At 41.5% G+C, this 14,926-nt stretch overlaps 1 protein-coding gene across 3 annotated transcripts in view; it reads right to left on the reverse strand.

Moving 5' to 3' along the window:
* Positions 1 to 14,926, reverse strand: part of NR3C2 (nuclear receptor subfamily 3 group C member 2) — a 378,984-nt gene that overhangs the window by 31,421 nt on the left and 332,637 nt on the right. For all 3 annotated transcript variants that reach the window (XM_067035635.1, XM_059066724.2, XM_059066723.2), the window contains exons 7-8: positions 6,949 to 7,079; positions 670 to 827 (exon numbers count right to left, since the gene is read on the reverse strand). In XM_067035635.1, coding sequence (XP_066891736.1) covers positions 670 to 827; positions 6,949 to 7,079 — 289 coding nt within the window. The remainder of the gene's footprint in view (positions 1 to 669; positions 828 to 6,948; positions 7,080 to 14,926) is intronic.

The raw sequence follows: 14,926 nt of genomic DNA on the forward strand, positions 1-14,926 counted from the left end.
AAGCATATTTTAAGTGACATAACAAACCAAGTTATCCAAGTTACTATTTTGTAGAAACTGCTAACCACCACTACATCTGTAATTGAATAAATTAGAAACCAGCTCAGAATTTACTTTCCATATTTATACAAGCCAAGAAAGGTGACTCCTATGAAGAATACTGAATATAAGATTCAAAATTTGGCAACAAATGAGATGATCCCAGCTGGCCCTGGACCACTAATAATGTTTTTGAAAGATTGGGTTATTAGATTAACAGTTGTAGAAGATGGACTCTATTTATGCAATGTTAAAGCAAACATTTTTATTAACCAAACAGTTCCTAAATTGCAAGCAGAAATGGGAAACTTGATCTGACACCTGTAGCAAATCTGAGGGCCTTCCCTGGCCCAGAGCTCAGGATTTGCCATCATGGCGCACCATTCTCTTACACTCTGCTCAGGAGGGAAAAAAGAGCCACACTTTTTCCTTTACATGAAGTTTGTTTCAAAGGTATTCTGAACAAACGCTTCTTTCCTCATCAGTTTTCAACTCTTGCTGCCTCCCGTGGATAATCTACCCTTATTCTTCCCAAAGCCTCGAGAACTTTCTCAGCTCTCCAGTTGCTTTGGGTCCAGAGTGTGTGGCTGTGGATCCTTCACTTAACAGGCACCAAGAGGCTCTACTTACATCATGCATGGAGTCCAGAAGCTTGGTCAGTTGGTAGAACCTCTGCCAGCTCTGCCCGGAATTGTTGGGACACTTCGTTACCATCTTCCTCAGTTCTTTGATGTAATTTGTCCTCATTTCTTCAAACGCAGCCTGGCTTTTGAGGCCATCCTTTGGAACTGTGTTGAAGGAATACCGACATGTAAGTTCCCAAGTTGGAAAACAGCTTTAGCATCCTCATACTTAAATGGCTTAGACTATTTTGAGGTCAAAGTGTGAGATCGATACTGAATCTCAATTTGAGATCGATACTGAATCTCAATTATTACATTTATGAATAAACATGGCAGCTATATGACGGTTAACCTTTGTACACACACATATACAAAAGAATAATAACAACCGGTTTACTGGGTGTATGTTATAATGCACTTTGTTTATATTAGCTTGCTTAATCTTGACATCAGTCTTACGACATAATCATTATGTTATTCTCATTTTACAGATGTGGAAACTGAAGGCTGGAGGTTTCATCACTTGCACAAAGACACAGTAAATACGTGGTAGAGGAAGGGTATAAACCTAAGTCTGTCTGTTTCCAAAGCCTGTCTCTTAACCACAGTGCTATACTGTCTTGCGGCCTGTCATCAAAGTTTTTATGAATCCCAACTTGCCAATACCTCAGACGTAGGAAAATATACTTTGATTTTCCAGGACATCTGGAAGAGCCACAGACAATCTAAGCTGGGGCTGGAATTAGAAAGCAACATCTTCATATTCCCGTTCCAATGTCAAAGACACTCGGGGAAACCTGCCATCTACCGGGGGAAGACAGTGTGTGGCAAAGAAGCACTTCCCATCCTCTTTATTCCAAGATCACATGACCACCGAGGCACCGTCATGTGACTGCCCAGACAACCTGCCGGCAGCTCTGTGCACCAGTTTGTGTGTGTGTGTGTGACGGGTAACACAACGGTGCTCTGCATACAAGGCAAGATCAAAAACTTCCCAAGAGAAGAAACCACATCCATCATTATCTTCGATAAGATAGAAAATTAAGGGTTATGTTTTCTTCTTTCCTTGTGTGGAGTGGCTGGCTTTCCTAATGAAACAAAAAACATCTCACTAAAAATAATACTTTGAAATTCAGCACCTGGAAGGATACGAGTGTTTCTGTGACCTGAAAGGAGATGCTCTTTCCCAGGACACATGTGAACACACTTTATGGAGAAGGGGTGCCCCAGGGTCTGTGTTCTGCGAGGAGATGTAGGGCAGAGTGTAAGTTACAGGTGTCCCCCTTGAAAATCTACTTACATGTTTGCTTTTGTTCACTACAGCCAATATGTACTTATGCTTATGCTTTACCTCTGAAAAATCACGTAGAACTTTCCTTTTTTTTTTTTTTTTTTTTTTGCGGTATGCGGGCCTCTCACTGCCGTGGCCTCTCCCGCCGCGGAGCACAGGCTCCAGACGCGCAGGCCCAGCGGCCATGGCTCACGGGCCCAGCCGCTCCGCGGCACGTGGGATCCTCCCGGACCAGGGCACAAACCCGTGACCCCTGCATCGGCAGGCGGACTCTCAACCACTGCGCCACCAGGGAAGCCCGAACTTTCCTTTTTGGATGAGGAAGATAATAAAAATTCTCCTTGTGATATAGAGTCTGAAATTGCTCTTACTTTCACTTCTTAAGTGCACATCCTATTTGCTAATTTACAATAACTGGTATAAATAATAACTTACTTGGGCCATCAGCTCTTTAGAATGGCTAAATATGTTTTTGAGTGTTACGTGTAACCCTGGGAGCAGGAATACCACTGTTTCCAAATAAACCCTGTTGTCCTATATAAAGATACAGAGGATCTTGCAAATTAGCATCATCTCCCATGATGCTAATAATCTTCTCCTTGAGTTTAATTGTTGAGGCTTTTGATTTGTCATTTATCTAAAGTCTGTTTTTTGTGGGGGAAAAATAAATCCCTAGTGGCCACTGACCAAATTCCTGAGGCTGCCACAATATTAGTTGTGGTTTAAAATATTTGACATTCACGTTCAGAATTAAATATCATCCGTTATGTAACAGTTTATTTTTCTTTGCAATTAAACCCTTGTGGGTTTTTTTGTTGTTGTTGTTGTTTGTTTTTTTTAAAGTTTGAGTTTATTATTTATTTATTTTTTGTACGCGGGCCTCTCACTGTCGCGGCCTCTCCCGTTGCGGGGCACAGGCTCCGGACGCGCAGGCCCAGCAGCCATGGCTCACGGCCGGCATGTGGGATCTTCCCAGACCGGGGCACGAACCCGTATGCCCTGCATCGGCAGGCGGACTCTCAACCACTGCGCCACCAGGGAAGCCCGTAAACCCTTGTTTTAAAAGTATAAAAAAGGTAAAGAAGGATGGTAATAACCAGGACGTTAATAGTGAAACTACAGATCCACTTTCTACCAAAACGTTCATGTTAACCCAAAACGTTCCAAAAGAAACGGATAGTTTGCAAGTAAGTGCCTCCACTGCCCACCCAGAGATAAACATTTAGTTTTTTAAGTTTCAAAATGTTATGGAGTAAACCTTTAGTTTTTCAGTATAGGTACTTATGGATGTCATACCTTAAAAAATTACCTAAAATTAGAATGGAGTGAATACATTTCATGACTATATTTCAATGTTATTTGGTATAGCTACTAAGATTAACCAAAAGCCTTCATATTTCTGATACCTGTGTTATCAATTCTCAAGATTATGAACAACTTGTATCAAATATTCCTTGTATTTTACTGCTGTGACTGAAATATATTGGACCATTTTCCCAGCCAGATATTTTAGAAGTTGAAACAAACCCACAAAAAAAAGAGAACTTAGGCAAAACCTCAAATTTTGGAGGTCTGCCCAGATTTTCTGAATTTACTTATTAAATACAGCAGGGCTCCTGGAAATCATCCAAAATCTATGGGCTGGAGAAGAGCAAAGAGGCAACCGGGTGGGAAGATGGTCTGCTTTCCTCTGTGAGCAAAAAGAACACGATCTTCTCTTCATGTCATGGCTTAAAAACTTTCCTGATACACTGGACATCAGGTGTGTAATTTAAGCTTCTAAATAAGAAGAAAAATTTTCATACATTCTATCACAGATGAGCCAAATAGGCTTGCAGCAAAATAAGCTGCAGTAAAATTCTTTACTTCTGTTCTCCTGCTTTTTGATTTTGCTTTTTTCTGCATCTACAAAAATCAACCTTGAATGTACTGAGCTACTTGGAAGCTAATAAATTAATTCAGGGAGTTTCAAAGTGATATCAGAATTGATTACAGGCCGAATGATTAAATGGATGTAAAAGGATAAGACACCAATTACAATGAGTGGTCAAAGTTTATAAAGAATTAGTATCACAGGCATTTTAGAAAAAAATTAAATTCTAGAAAGAAATTAAATTCTATCACCCATCTGATATCCTTTTTTTTTTTTTTTTTTTTTTTACATTTTTCTAAGAGTAATGATTAGTGACATAGCTTGGAAAGGGGAATAAAAATCACTGTCTCTGAATTTCAAGAGTACATTTCCAGGGAATTCCCTGGCTGTCCAGTGGTTAGAACTCCGTACTTTCAATGCTAAGGGCGTGGGTTCAATCCCTGGTCGGGGAACTAGGAGTACATTTCCAAAGTTATATTCCAGAAAGGATAAACCGGGAACCTCAGAAACCTTGAGGGACACTGGAGCAGGGACCGAAGCCTGGTTCTACTGACCCTGCAGGCGAGGGGCTGCAAACACAAGCTCCTGGATGTGGGCTGAGCGTACAGGGAGGAATGGAGCGACCGGTGGGGCCCACGGTAAACTGGAGAGAGCATGGGCTGCCCTGCACCACTGAAGTCAGTGAAAATCAAACCAGACAAAAGGCCAAAAGCAACCTGAAAAGCCTTGCCGGCCAAGTGAAACACAGCTGGGAAGTACTGACCCCACCTCCCTCCCATAGCCTGCTCTCCCTCCCATCTCCCTGCTGCCCTCACCTGCCACGGCTCCGTCTTGTCCACTTTAGAACGGGGTGGGGGGCTACCCATCTTGCAGTGTTAAATTAGATCACAGATTAAAAACTCTTTGGAAGCTGAGAGGTGCTACACGCAGGTGAAGCAGGTACTGATCCACATCATCCACGTCTACCACTGCCTCCCTGCTTCCTGTTCTACCCGTCTCAGGCTTCACTCTTCCCCAGCCCCAATCCTTCCTTGTTGGAAACAGCATCTCTTCTGATCCATTCCATCCTCAGTGCTTGGCTGTTGATATCACTTCCTTCCACGCGACTCTACTGAAAACCGCACCTTCTCCCAAGCCGCTGATTCCTGGACCAAGGGGAGGGCTGGGTGCATCCCGGATGCTCTTTCCAGCTTCCAGGTGGTCGCTCAACAAACTCTCCTCCTTTGAAGTCCTGGCCACTCACCCCGGCGTCCTCGGCATTCAGGACATTTCTCCGTTTTCTCAGTGGCCCACAGCGCTTGGCTCTGGGGTTTCCTCTCCGTCCTGTCTCTTGCCATCATTCCCGGTCTCACCCTTAATCTGATGGGAGCTTCCTCAAATTCCTTCCCCTCTGTTTGAAAAGACCTACACCCTTGTCTGTGGAAGAAGCGCTCAGCATCCTTGTCAAGGCTAACCCTGCCCTCCCTTGTCTCTTCTGGCACCGTCTGCCATCGACTTCTTTCCTCTCATGCTTGGTTCCAGGTGCCTAAAAAAGCTTCCCATCAATCTGCAAGTCTCTGGCTGTCTGGCGCCTGCCTGATGCCCAATGGTCAAGCCCACCAGGCTTCTGTCAGCATTCTCAGCTTTCTCTGGAAGCAATGCCTTTAGTCATGCCGCTTGGGAAACCTTGAACTCCTGGCACCTTCCCGGTTCCCCTACCTCCCTGACAGTTCTGTCCCTGTCCCGCAGCCGCTGCAATCCTCCTTTCCAGTAGCTCAATGGCTCTTTCCTCTTCTTTCTATGTCTCGGCACCCCACTCGCCATTGGACTTTCATTTTCTACAAGGATAATTTCAAGTTTATATCTTGATACCCAAACCTGTCTTCTGAGCTCGAGTCCCCCAGCTTCCCCCTCTTTCAGCCTTTCTATGAGAGGCCACCTCTGACAACTAGCCCATCCAAAAGAGAAGTCATTTTACACGCCACAAAATCTGCTCCAAGTCCTGACACGAACGCATTTCTCTTCATGGTATCACTGCCAGCTTAATCACTTCTCTGCACGCAAAACCTAGGTCACTTCCGCCCCAGACTATTTTTATTTCCCCTCTTGTCAGCTGCCAAGCTCAACTCTGCAGTGTGTCTTGAATGCGTTTGGTGCTGTCATCGTAGCATCCACCATTATTTTCCAGGCTGTTATTTCAACAGCCTCACAGCAGGTCTCTAGGCTTCTAGTCTGGCTCAATTCTCTGTCTGGCCTGGCCTCCCTCCCTCCCTGTCCCATCTCCCTCTCAGCCAGTTTCTTTGTCAGACACACGTTCACAAAGCCATGAAGGATCCCTTTGGTCACGTCACCCTACTTCTCAGAGCCTTTGGTACCACACTCCCCTGCTCGTCTAATAGACACGTTGTCTCAACAGGTGGGAATCTTCGGGCCCAATCTGCATTCCAACCTAATTCCCCCACTTCTCCCCAAACCAATACCATCTGATGTGCCTTGTTAAATTTAGTGGATATAGAAATGAGATAAAAAAATTAAAACATTAACAGGCAGAACAATTCCCGAGAACTAAGTGCCGTTAGCGTGGCTCTGCTTCCCACCCTGCCATGCTCACTCATGCTGTTCCCAGCAGGAAGGCCAGCTCCTGCCTCAGATTCAACCCCTCACCCTGGCCAAGCTCTCTGAGTTGCAGCTTCACCATGAACCCCTCCCTGATACCCAGAACTGAGCATGCGCTTCTCTTCTCTGATCCCCCCAGAGAAGAGCCCCCTCTTTCTCTCTATCACGGTAGATAATCCCTTTCCACAATGGATTAAAACTACCTTGGAATTTATCTTACGGTAAAGCTCCCTGAGGGTGGAGACTGTGCCTCATTCATGCCAGTAGTTCTTGAATTGCCCAGTCCCACCATACACGTAAGAGACACTTAACAAATCAGATGGATAAAGGAATCGAGGCAGATGCCCTACCCGAAGCTTCATACTCTGCCAGTAACTTAGTTCATCCGACACCAAAGCGCTCCGCCCACCTGCTCCTATTTTTTTTTTTTTTTTCATATCGACTACCTGACCCTATACACAGGCAGCTCTCCTAAAGGCGAGATGATGCGACAGTGTAGGAAAGGGGCCAGGTGGGTGTCAGTTTACTTGTGCTCAGCAGCAGCAACACTTTCATTACGGTGTACTCCTCAAAGGTGAGCTGCAGCCGGACAAACTGAAGGCTGATCTGGTGCATCCCCTGGCAAAGCTCATACATGGCAGACTGGTGCATCTTCTCTCTGCAAAGGAAAAGCAAAGATGTCTGAGAATGCAACGTCCGTGATCAGACCCAGACTGGCGGCCCAAGGCAGCCTGATGAGAGATCTGAGTCAGATCTCTCTCATTTGCTTTTGGCTTCAATATGGAGCAGAGGTGTACAGGCAAGGCAAGTCAGCTGCCTTGCATGGTGACTGGTAAATGGCTTATAGACCAACCCTGTCAGGCTGCTGACTCGTCCATTGGGAGAATGGGTCAGGAGCACCGAAACCAACCTTTCTCAAAGCGTGCCATGATTTCATTTTACATCAAGAGTGACAACAAGTGATGGTGGCGTGTGTGATCGTGAGATCGTCCACCAAGCAGAGAAGCTGCTGTGATGTGGGGGGAAGCCTGGAGACGCCTATTCCTCTTCGGCCAGAGATCGCAAGCGCTTACTATTTGGAAGGGCTGTGTTAGATGCTATGGATGCAGGGCAGCGATGAATAGTCTTATTTCCACATGGACCCCTTTATAGAGGTCGTGAAACGTATCCGTTAACTCTTTGCAGCAGCACATTTAAAAAGGGAGATCAGACAACATTTTAAAAGATTCCTCAAATGGAATCTCTCCAGCACAGGGAGAAAGTGATATGGGAGTTTGTGTGATACATACACGTGTCCATTTAAACAACTGACCAAGCTACTTTCTCCGCCAAATCCAAGTGTTTCCATAAAAATCCTCATGATTTTACGACAGAAGCCATTATTTTCTCTTTCCGTGAGAAAGAAGTAAGGCATCATTTAGTTGTTCAGATGTTTTTCCTCAAAGTAATAAATCTTTTGGGAGGCCCTGGATAAGTACTCTGTTATGATGACCAGAATGAAATTAGTAAAAAAGAGTTTACTAGTGAGAAATGGGAAAGGACTTGACAAAGGCTGTAGACGCAGAAAAGGAGGTCACGATGGCTGATCTATTTCTACGAGTGACTGAATCAGGCGGGTGTCTGTAGCAAAGCAACCCTGTGATACCTCTTCCGGATGTACTCTTGGGTTCAAATGGCAAAAATCTCTTTTATCTCAAGTCTGAAAGACATTTGTAAAAAACCCATAATGGAACACATAGCATTTTGCTTGGTATTATTGCTATATGTCTCTCCCTTCCCATAACAGGCTAAGAGATATTTTTATCATTTTTTAAATTTATTTTTTTATTGAAGTATAGTTGATTTACAATGTTGTATTAATTTCTGATGTACAGCAAAATGATTCAGTTATACATTATATAAATTCTTTTCCATTATGGTTTAGCACAGGATATTGAATATAGTTCCCTGTGCTATACAGTAGGACCTTGTTGTTTATCCATCCTATATATAATAGTTTGCATCTACTAACCCCAAACTCCCAGTCTATCCATCTCCACCCCTCTCCCCCTCGGCAACCACAAGTCTGTTCTCTACGTCTGTGAGTCTGTTTCTGTTTTGTAGATATGTTCATTTGTGTTGTATTTTAGATTCCACATATAAGTGATACCACATGGTATGTGTCTTTCTGGGAGCTATTTTTAATTAAGGAAATATTTTTAAAACACACACACATACACACACACACAGAAAAATAGCAGGAGCCTATGGATCTACCATGCAGAATTAAGAATAAATGCTAATATTTTTGTCATATTCGCTTCAGATCTTTATAAAATAAACACGGCCGAGTTAAGGCCCGCTCTGTCTCCCTCCCTGTCCCCATTCATCTTCCTCATTGAAGAAGTGAACCACTCACTTTGGGAGATTAGTATTTCCTCTCAGATGTGTATACTTTACACACACGTATGTATTCATAAAAACAGCACACAGTACCACTTGATTTTATGTAAATTTGAAATTAGATATGCATATCCTTCTGCAACTTATTTTTATTCAACGTTGTGATTCTAAGACGTATCCATTTTCATACAGGTAACTCTAAGCAAAGACATTTTCCCTGCAGCGAGTTTCATTGGTTTGAACACATCACAGTTTACTAATCCATTCGACTCCGGATGGATACTTGGGTTTGTTTCCGCTTTACGAGTATTACTGATGATGCCCAAGGGACATCCTTGGGCACTTCTCTAAAATACAGGACAAAAATAGAACTGCTGAGTCATAGATATGTGCACATCTGCTGCTTTCATTCCAACCAGTAAGAGACGATATGTCCTTTTATTCCACATGCCATGAATACTTGTCATTAACCAATTTGAATTTTTTTTTCCACCATCTGATGGGGGTTGAATGGGTTGTCCCACCATTGCTTTTAATTGCATTGCCATTATCACCAGCAGGCTGAAACATTTTTTCAAATGTTTTCTGACCATTTGGGTTTCTTCTTTGATGATTTGTCTCTTCATATCTTTATCCATTTTATTTAAAGCTTTTTTCCCCTCCTATCACTAATACCATCTTTATTCATATTTTTTTGCCTTAAAAATTTTGTCTGATGATCTTTCCTTAGTCCCTCCCTCCCTTTCTTCCGTCTTGTCTCTTTCTTTTGCTGTCTCTTTAGAATTTGCCTAGAATGCCCTTTTAAAAAATCCCTTGTTTACAAAGTTCCCACATAATTATATATCACACATGCATCTTTTAAACAGCAAAAAGCTGGATTAAAAGAATCTAAGAGTTTTTGTATTATAATAGCTCAGTTTAATCTGTTTTCATTTATCATGATTACTAATATATTTGGATATTTTTTCCACCATTCTAACTTTCTCCCCTCCTTTCCTTCTACTTTCCTTCCTTTTATGACATGGATCCAGCTTACAATAAAAAAAAAAAAAAAAAAAAACCTCTTTGCTCATCTATTGGGATTTAGAAGATATACATTCTATTTTTAGTCTTAAAATAATTGTCAAGTTATGAACTTGCAGACTTAAAAATCTAAAGTTAATCAATAGCTTTTCCATGAGAAACTGAAAAGATGTAGAATACTTTATCTTTGGTCTACTGCTTCCCATCTTGCATCTTATTCCTCTTTAGTATTTAAATTTCAACTTGTTTTCAGATCACCCCTGAAGTCTGTCTCTCTCTCACATCCACACCCCATGTGTATTTAGAGTTACAACATATTTCTCTCATCACCATTGCTTTGTGCACTCCACTCCGTACTACTGGGTTCAACTGGGTTCTTGGTTTGTTTTAACCCAAATGATCATCGGTCACCAAGAAGCATTTTATTCTCCCCATGATACCAGCAACAACAACAAAAGCTAACATTTGTACAGTGCTTTATAACTTAAGAACTTCCATACAGCTGGTCCCTACATCTCTGCAAAGTAGGAATTTGTGTTAACTCCCTGTTTTACATATGATAAGCCTCGATTTAAGCTATCAGGGTACACACTCAAATATATATTTGTAGGCTTCCCTGGTGGCGCAGTGGTTAAGAATCCGCCTGCCGATGCAGGGGACGCGGGTTCGTGCCCCCTTCCGGGAAGATCCCACATGCCGCCTGCGCCTCGGTGAGAGGCCCGCATACCGCAAAAAAAAAAAAAAAAAAAAAAAAAAAAAAAAAATATATATATATATATATATATATATATATATTTGTAATTCTTTCAGCAGCGGTCAGTTGCTGAATGTTCAAATCTTTCAGTCTTGATATGTCTGAAAATGTCTTTATTTCACCTTTATTCTTGAATGATAGTTTTAACACATTATAGATTTCTAGTGTGACAGGTAATTTCCCTCAGTACTTTGAAGATAATATTCCATTACACCCGGGCCTTCACTACTGCTTTTGGGAAATTTCTTGTGAGTCTAACTGTCATTCTTTTACAGGTAGGGAATTTGCATTTTCTCTTTGGTAGCTTAAAAAAGTTTCCTCTTTATTTTTGATGCCTGCAGTTTCAATATGAAGGACGGAGGTGCAGACTGATTTTTGTTTCTCTTGCTCAGGACTCAATGTCCTTATTTGACTTGAAGATGCAGGTATTTCTTAAGTTCTGAAATGGTCTTAGATATTGTTTCTTCAAACATCATCCCCACCCTTCCTGCTATTTTTCCTTTTTGAACGCCTGTTAGCAGTGTGTTGGACCATCTCAGTGTCTTCCACATTTACCTCCCTTTTATATTTTCTTTTTATCTGTCTGTACTGCATTCTAGATAGTTTTCTCAGATCTATTTTCTAATAATTTTTTTTCCTTTTCTGTGGTGAATCTGTTTAATGCCTCCAGTGTTTTCATTTGGATGTTTTTAGTGCCTGGGTGCCTTAGAAATGCTCTATTTGGTTCTTTCTCAAACACTTCTGTTATTTTCCATGACAGACTTCTTACTTTATGGTTTACTACATCCCCTTCCTCTAAATTATACCTTACCTATTCTATCTCTAAATACTTTTAACATGTTTATTTTATAGTTTCTTTCAAATGTTTTAAATTCATTTTTTGGGGGGGATGCTCATATGCCCATCTAACATGCATTATTTTGGCATATATCGTTTTCTAGGTGAATCCCAGGGGTGCTGTCTTGTGGAACAGACTCTGCAGGAAGTTTCAGCACTTATAACTATCGGGGTACAAGCATTTCACTTGTTCTGCCAGTTTTGATGCTAATTTCTCAGCTTAAATGCTTTTTGCAAGACTGCGTTGTTTAAATTTTAGACTCCACAATTGATGTGGTGCAGGCTTGTATTTCTTATTTCTTTCAGCTTCCTTGCTATGTCCCTGGGCTGGCTGGCTTGTTGGGTTTTACTGTCCTTGTTAATAGCCAGTGAAATCTTTGCAGAGCCTGGCTTTTTGCAGGGGGCTCCATTTCATGCCCTAGTCTTGCTACATTCTTGTGTCCTATTCCTGTTTGTGTTCTAATGCACGTCCCTAAGGCATCTTTCTACATCCAATAGTCTGTGGGCCACCTGTAGCTTTAACTCCAAGTTAAACCACTCTAGCTGTGAATTCCCTGTTCTTAGACCTGTTTCTTTTCTTCTCTTTTGAACTTGGTTATATATTTAAGATTTTTTTAAATGCAAAATTTCTATGTGTTCAGAGGGGGAAAAAGGCTCAGTTCACTACCACCATTCTGATTGCTAACTGTAAGCTTCTTAAAGGCAGGATCCATGTCTGACTAACTTTTGTGAACGTCAAACAGAGTCTGATAGTCAAGTGCCATGTGTCAATATTTGCTCAAAAGTGTTTCATGAATGAATGAGAGAGAAGGAAAGCCAAAAGGAAAGAGGACAAGTGAAAACAATAAAATGAACTGCAGACACACAGACGTGCAAATGAGGATGATGATTAGAGAAAGGGAATACTGAAAACTTACAGAAAGTAAGATCAAATGGCTAATGAAACGGTATTTGTGAAGTTCTCGAAAAGTTTCTCATACTACCAAATGTAAAACCGATAGCTAGTGGGAAGCAGCCGCATAGCACAGGGATATCAGCTTGGTGCTTCGTGACCACCTGGAGGGGTGGGATAGGGAAGGTGGGAGGGAGGGAGATGCAAGAGGGAAGAGATATGTATATGTATAGCTGATTCACTTTGTTATAAAGCAGAAACTAACACACCACTGTAAAGCAATCATACTCCAATAAAGATGTTAAAAAACATTTTTTAAATAAAAATTTTAAAAAGGGAGAGATTTAGATCGTAAAATTGGTGAAGTGGCTTGCAAATCTGGACACCCGTGGAATATAACACAACACGCATTTGAAGCTGTGCAGTTTAGGAAGTGCACTCCTAAGCATTTGACCCCTTCAGCTCCCTTGTGCTGGAGGCAGAACAGGCATCCTTGGCTTTGCCACAGCAGGGCGTAGAGATGCACGGCCCATTGGCCCCTCAGCGTGCTGGCTTTGGGAGCCTGGCATTGTGTCACTTCTGGGATCCAGGCTTATCATGTGTGAAATGGGGGAATTAACACGAATTCCTACTTTGCAGAGATGTAGGGACCAGTTGTATGGGAGTTCTTAAATTATAAAGCACGGTATAAATGTTAGCATTTGTTGTTGTTGCTGATATCATGGGAAGAATAAAATGCTTCTTGGAGACCAATGATCATTTTGGTTAAAACAAACCAAGAAATAATCAAATTCTTCTTTTTGTTTGTTTTTTGTTTTTTAAATAATTTCTTAGAACCTACTCATGATTGTGTTTTAATAAACTGCTGTCAGGCACACTGAAACCTTTGGAGGAAAGTTTATGCATTTTAATTAATTAATTAATTAGCTGCAATGGGTCTTCATTGCTGCGCGCTGGCTTTCTGTAGTTGCGGCGAGTAGGGGCTACTCTTAGTTGCAGTGCGCGGGCTTCTCATTGTGGTGGCTTCTGTTTGTTGAGGAGCACTGGCTCTAGGTACACGGGCTTCAGTAGTTGTGGCACACGGACTCAGTAGTTGTGGCACACAGACTCAGTAGTTGTGGCTCGCGGGCTCTAGAGTGCAGGCTCAGTAGTTTTGGCACATGAGCTTAGCTGCTCTGTGGCATGTGGGATCTTCCTGGACCAGGGATCAAACCAGTGTTCCCTGTGTTGGCAGGCAGATTCTTAACCACTGCGCCACCAGGGAAGTCCCTAATCAAATTCTTAAAATGACTTTCCAGGAAAATAAGACTGTGTTCTTGTTGCTATTTCTATATGCAGGACGGTAAATAAATCGGGAGAGAAACTGGAGAGGACGCAGATTTTCAGGAAGGCAGGCGTGACTTGCCCAGAGTAGAACATGAGAACGAAATGCCTCTGTGTCAAAGTGTTTCTGTTATCAGATGTGTTAGCAAAACATCCACACACAGATTAAAGGTTACTTAAAGAGAGACCTCAGGTTCCACTTGAAAACAGATTATAAGGTTAATGTGTAACACAACTAAAAAAAAAAAAAGAAGCACTTTTTTTTCACTTCAGTAGGAACAGCATCTCTTTAACTCTTTCTTGAGGTAGTATTACCTGAATAATCTCTACGGTTTTCAGAGCTATTGCTTACAGAGTGCCTGCCATGCCCAAAGTTAGATTTCCTCTTGGTAGACCTCATAATGCCTTGTGCAGAATCATTCTCATGTTCATGACAAGAAAATCATGTAGGTATATGATGTAGCCATGGACCTAAACCCAGGTTTTTTACTTCAAAACTCATGCCTTTTCCTCTCTCCACGCTGCTGGCTCAATCATTTATAGCTCTTTCCTCCAGAGTATCTCTTTACAGCTATAAAGAGATATTTGGAACCTCAGATGTTTTGCTATTACAGTCACTCATTTGTTTAGTTTTTGCTCACCATTATGCAGTAAGATGTTGTGTTTTTCAAATTCCATTGCTGCTTCCACTGCATGAAATTGAGTTCTCTAAATGAAGAGTACTGTGTCCTCAATATAGCTTAAAATTTCAAGAAAATAGGCCATCTTAAAAACACATTTTACTTCACATCATTTTTGCACAATTAGATTAAATGCACAGGAATGTACATCCAAAGAAGTGGAAATAAGCACAATCTTTTTGGCATGATACTGGGATTAATTCTGCAACATTACTTCACAGAAATACTCTTCACTACATGCTTTTATTCATTTAATAATCTTACCTCATTTTGAGTAAAAAAAAAGTAAAAATACCTTGGTATTCCCAAGATTACCTTGGGAAAGAGATGAAATTTGTATAATGCTTCTAGAAAGTAAAAGCAAATGCAAAATTCACTCTTAACACAGTGGGCTAATATGAAGGCAGTAGGAGATTTCTGAGATAGGAACTATCCCTGTATCAAAGCAAACATCAGACCTGAAAAACTGACAGTTATCAGTCTCTACTTCTGTGGACATGTCATCGATTTATAAACATCCTCTCATTTGCAGGAACAGCATAAACTCCACTTTTAAATAAATAAACACAACAACCAAAATGGTCATAGAGATCCAGTTCCAATTCCAAAGACCT

The sequence above is a fragment of the Kogia breviceps genome, chromosome 6, assembly GCF_026419965.1.
Source record: "Kogia breviceps isolate mKogBre1 chromosome 6, mKogBre1 haplotype 1, whole genome shotgun sequence".
NCBI classification, from domain to species: Eukaryota; Metazoa; Chordata; class Mammalia; order Artiodactyla; family Physeteridae; genus Kogia; species Kogia breviceps.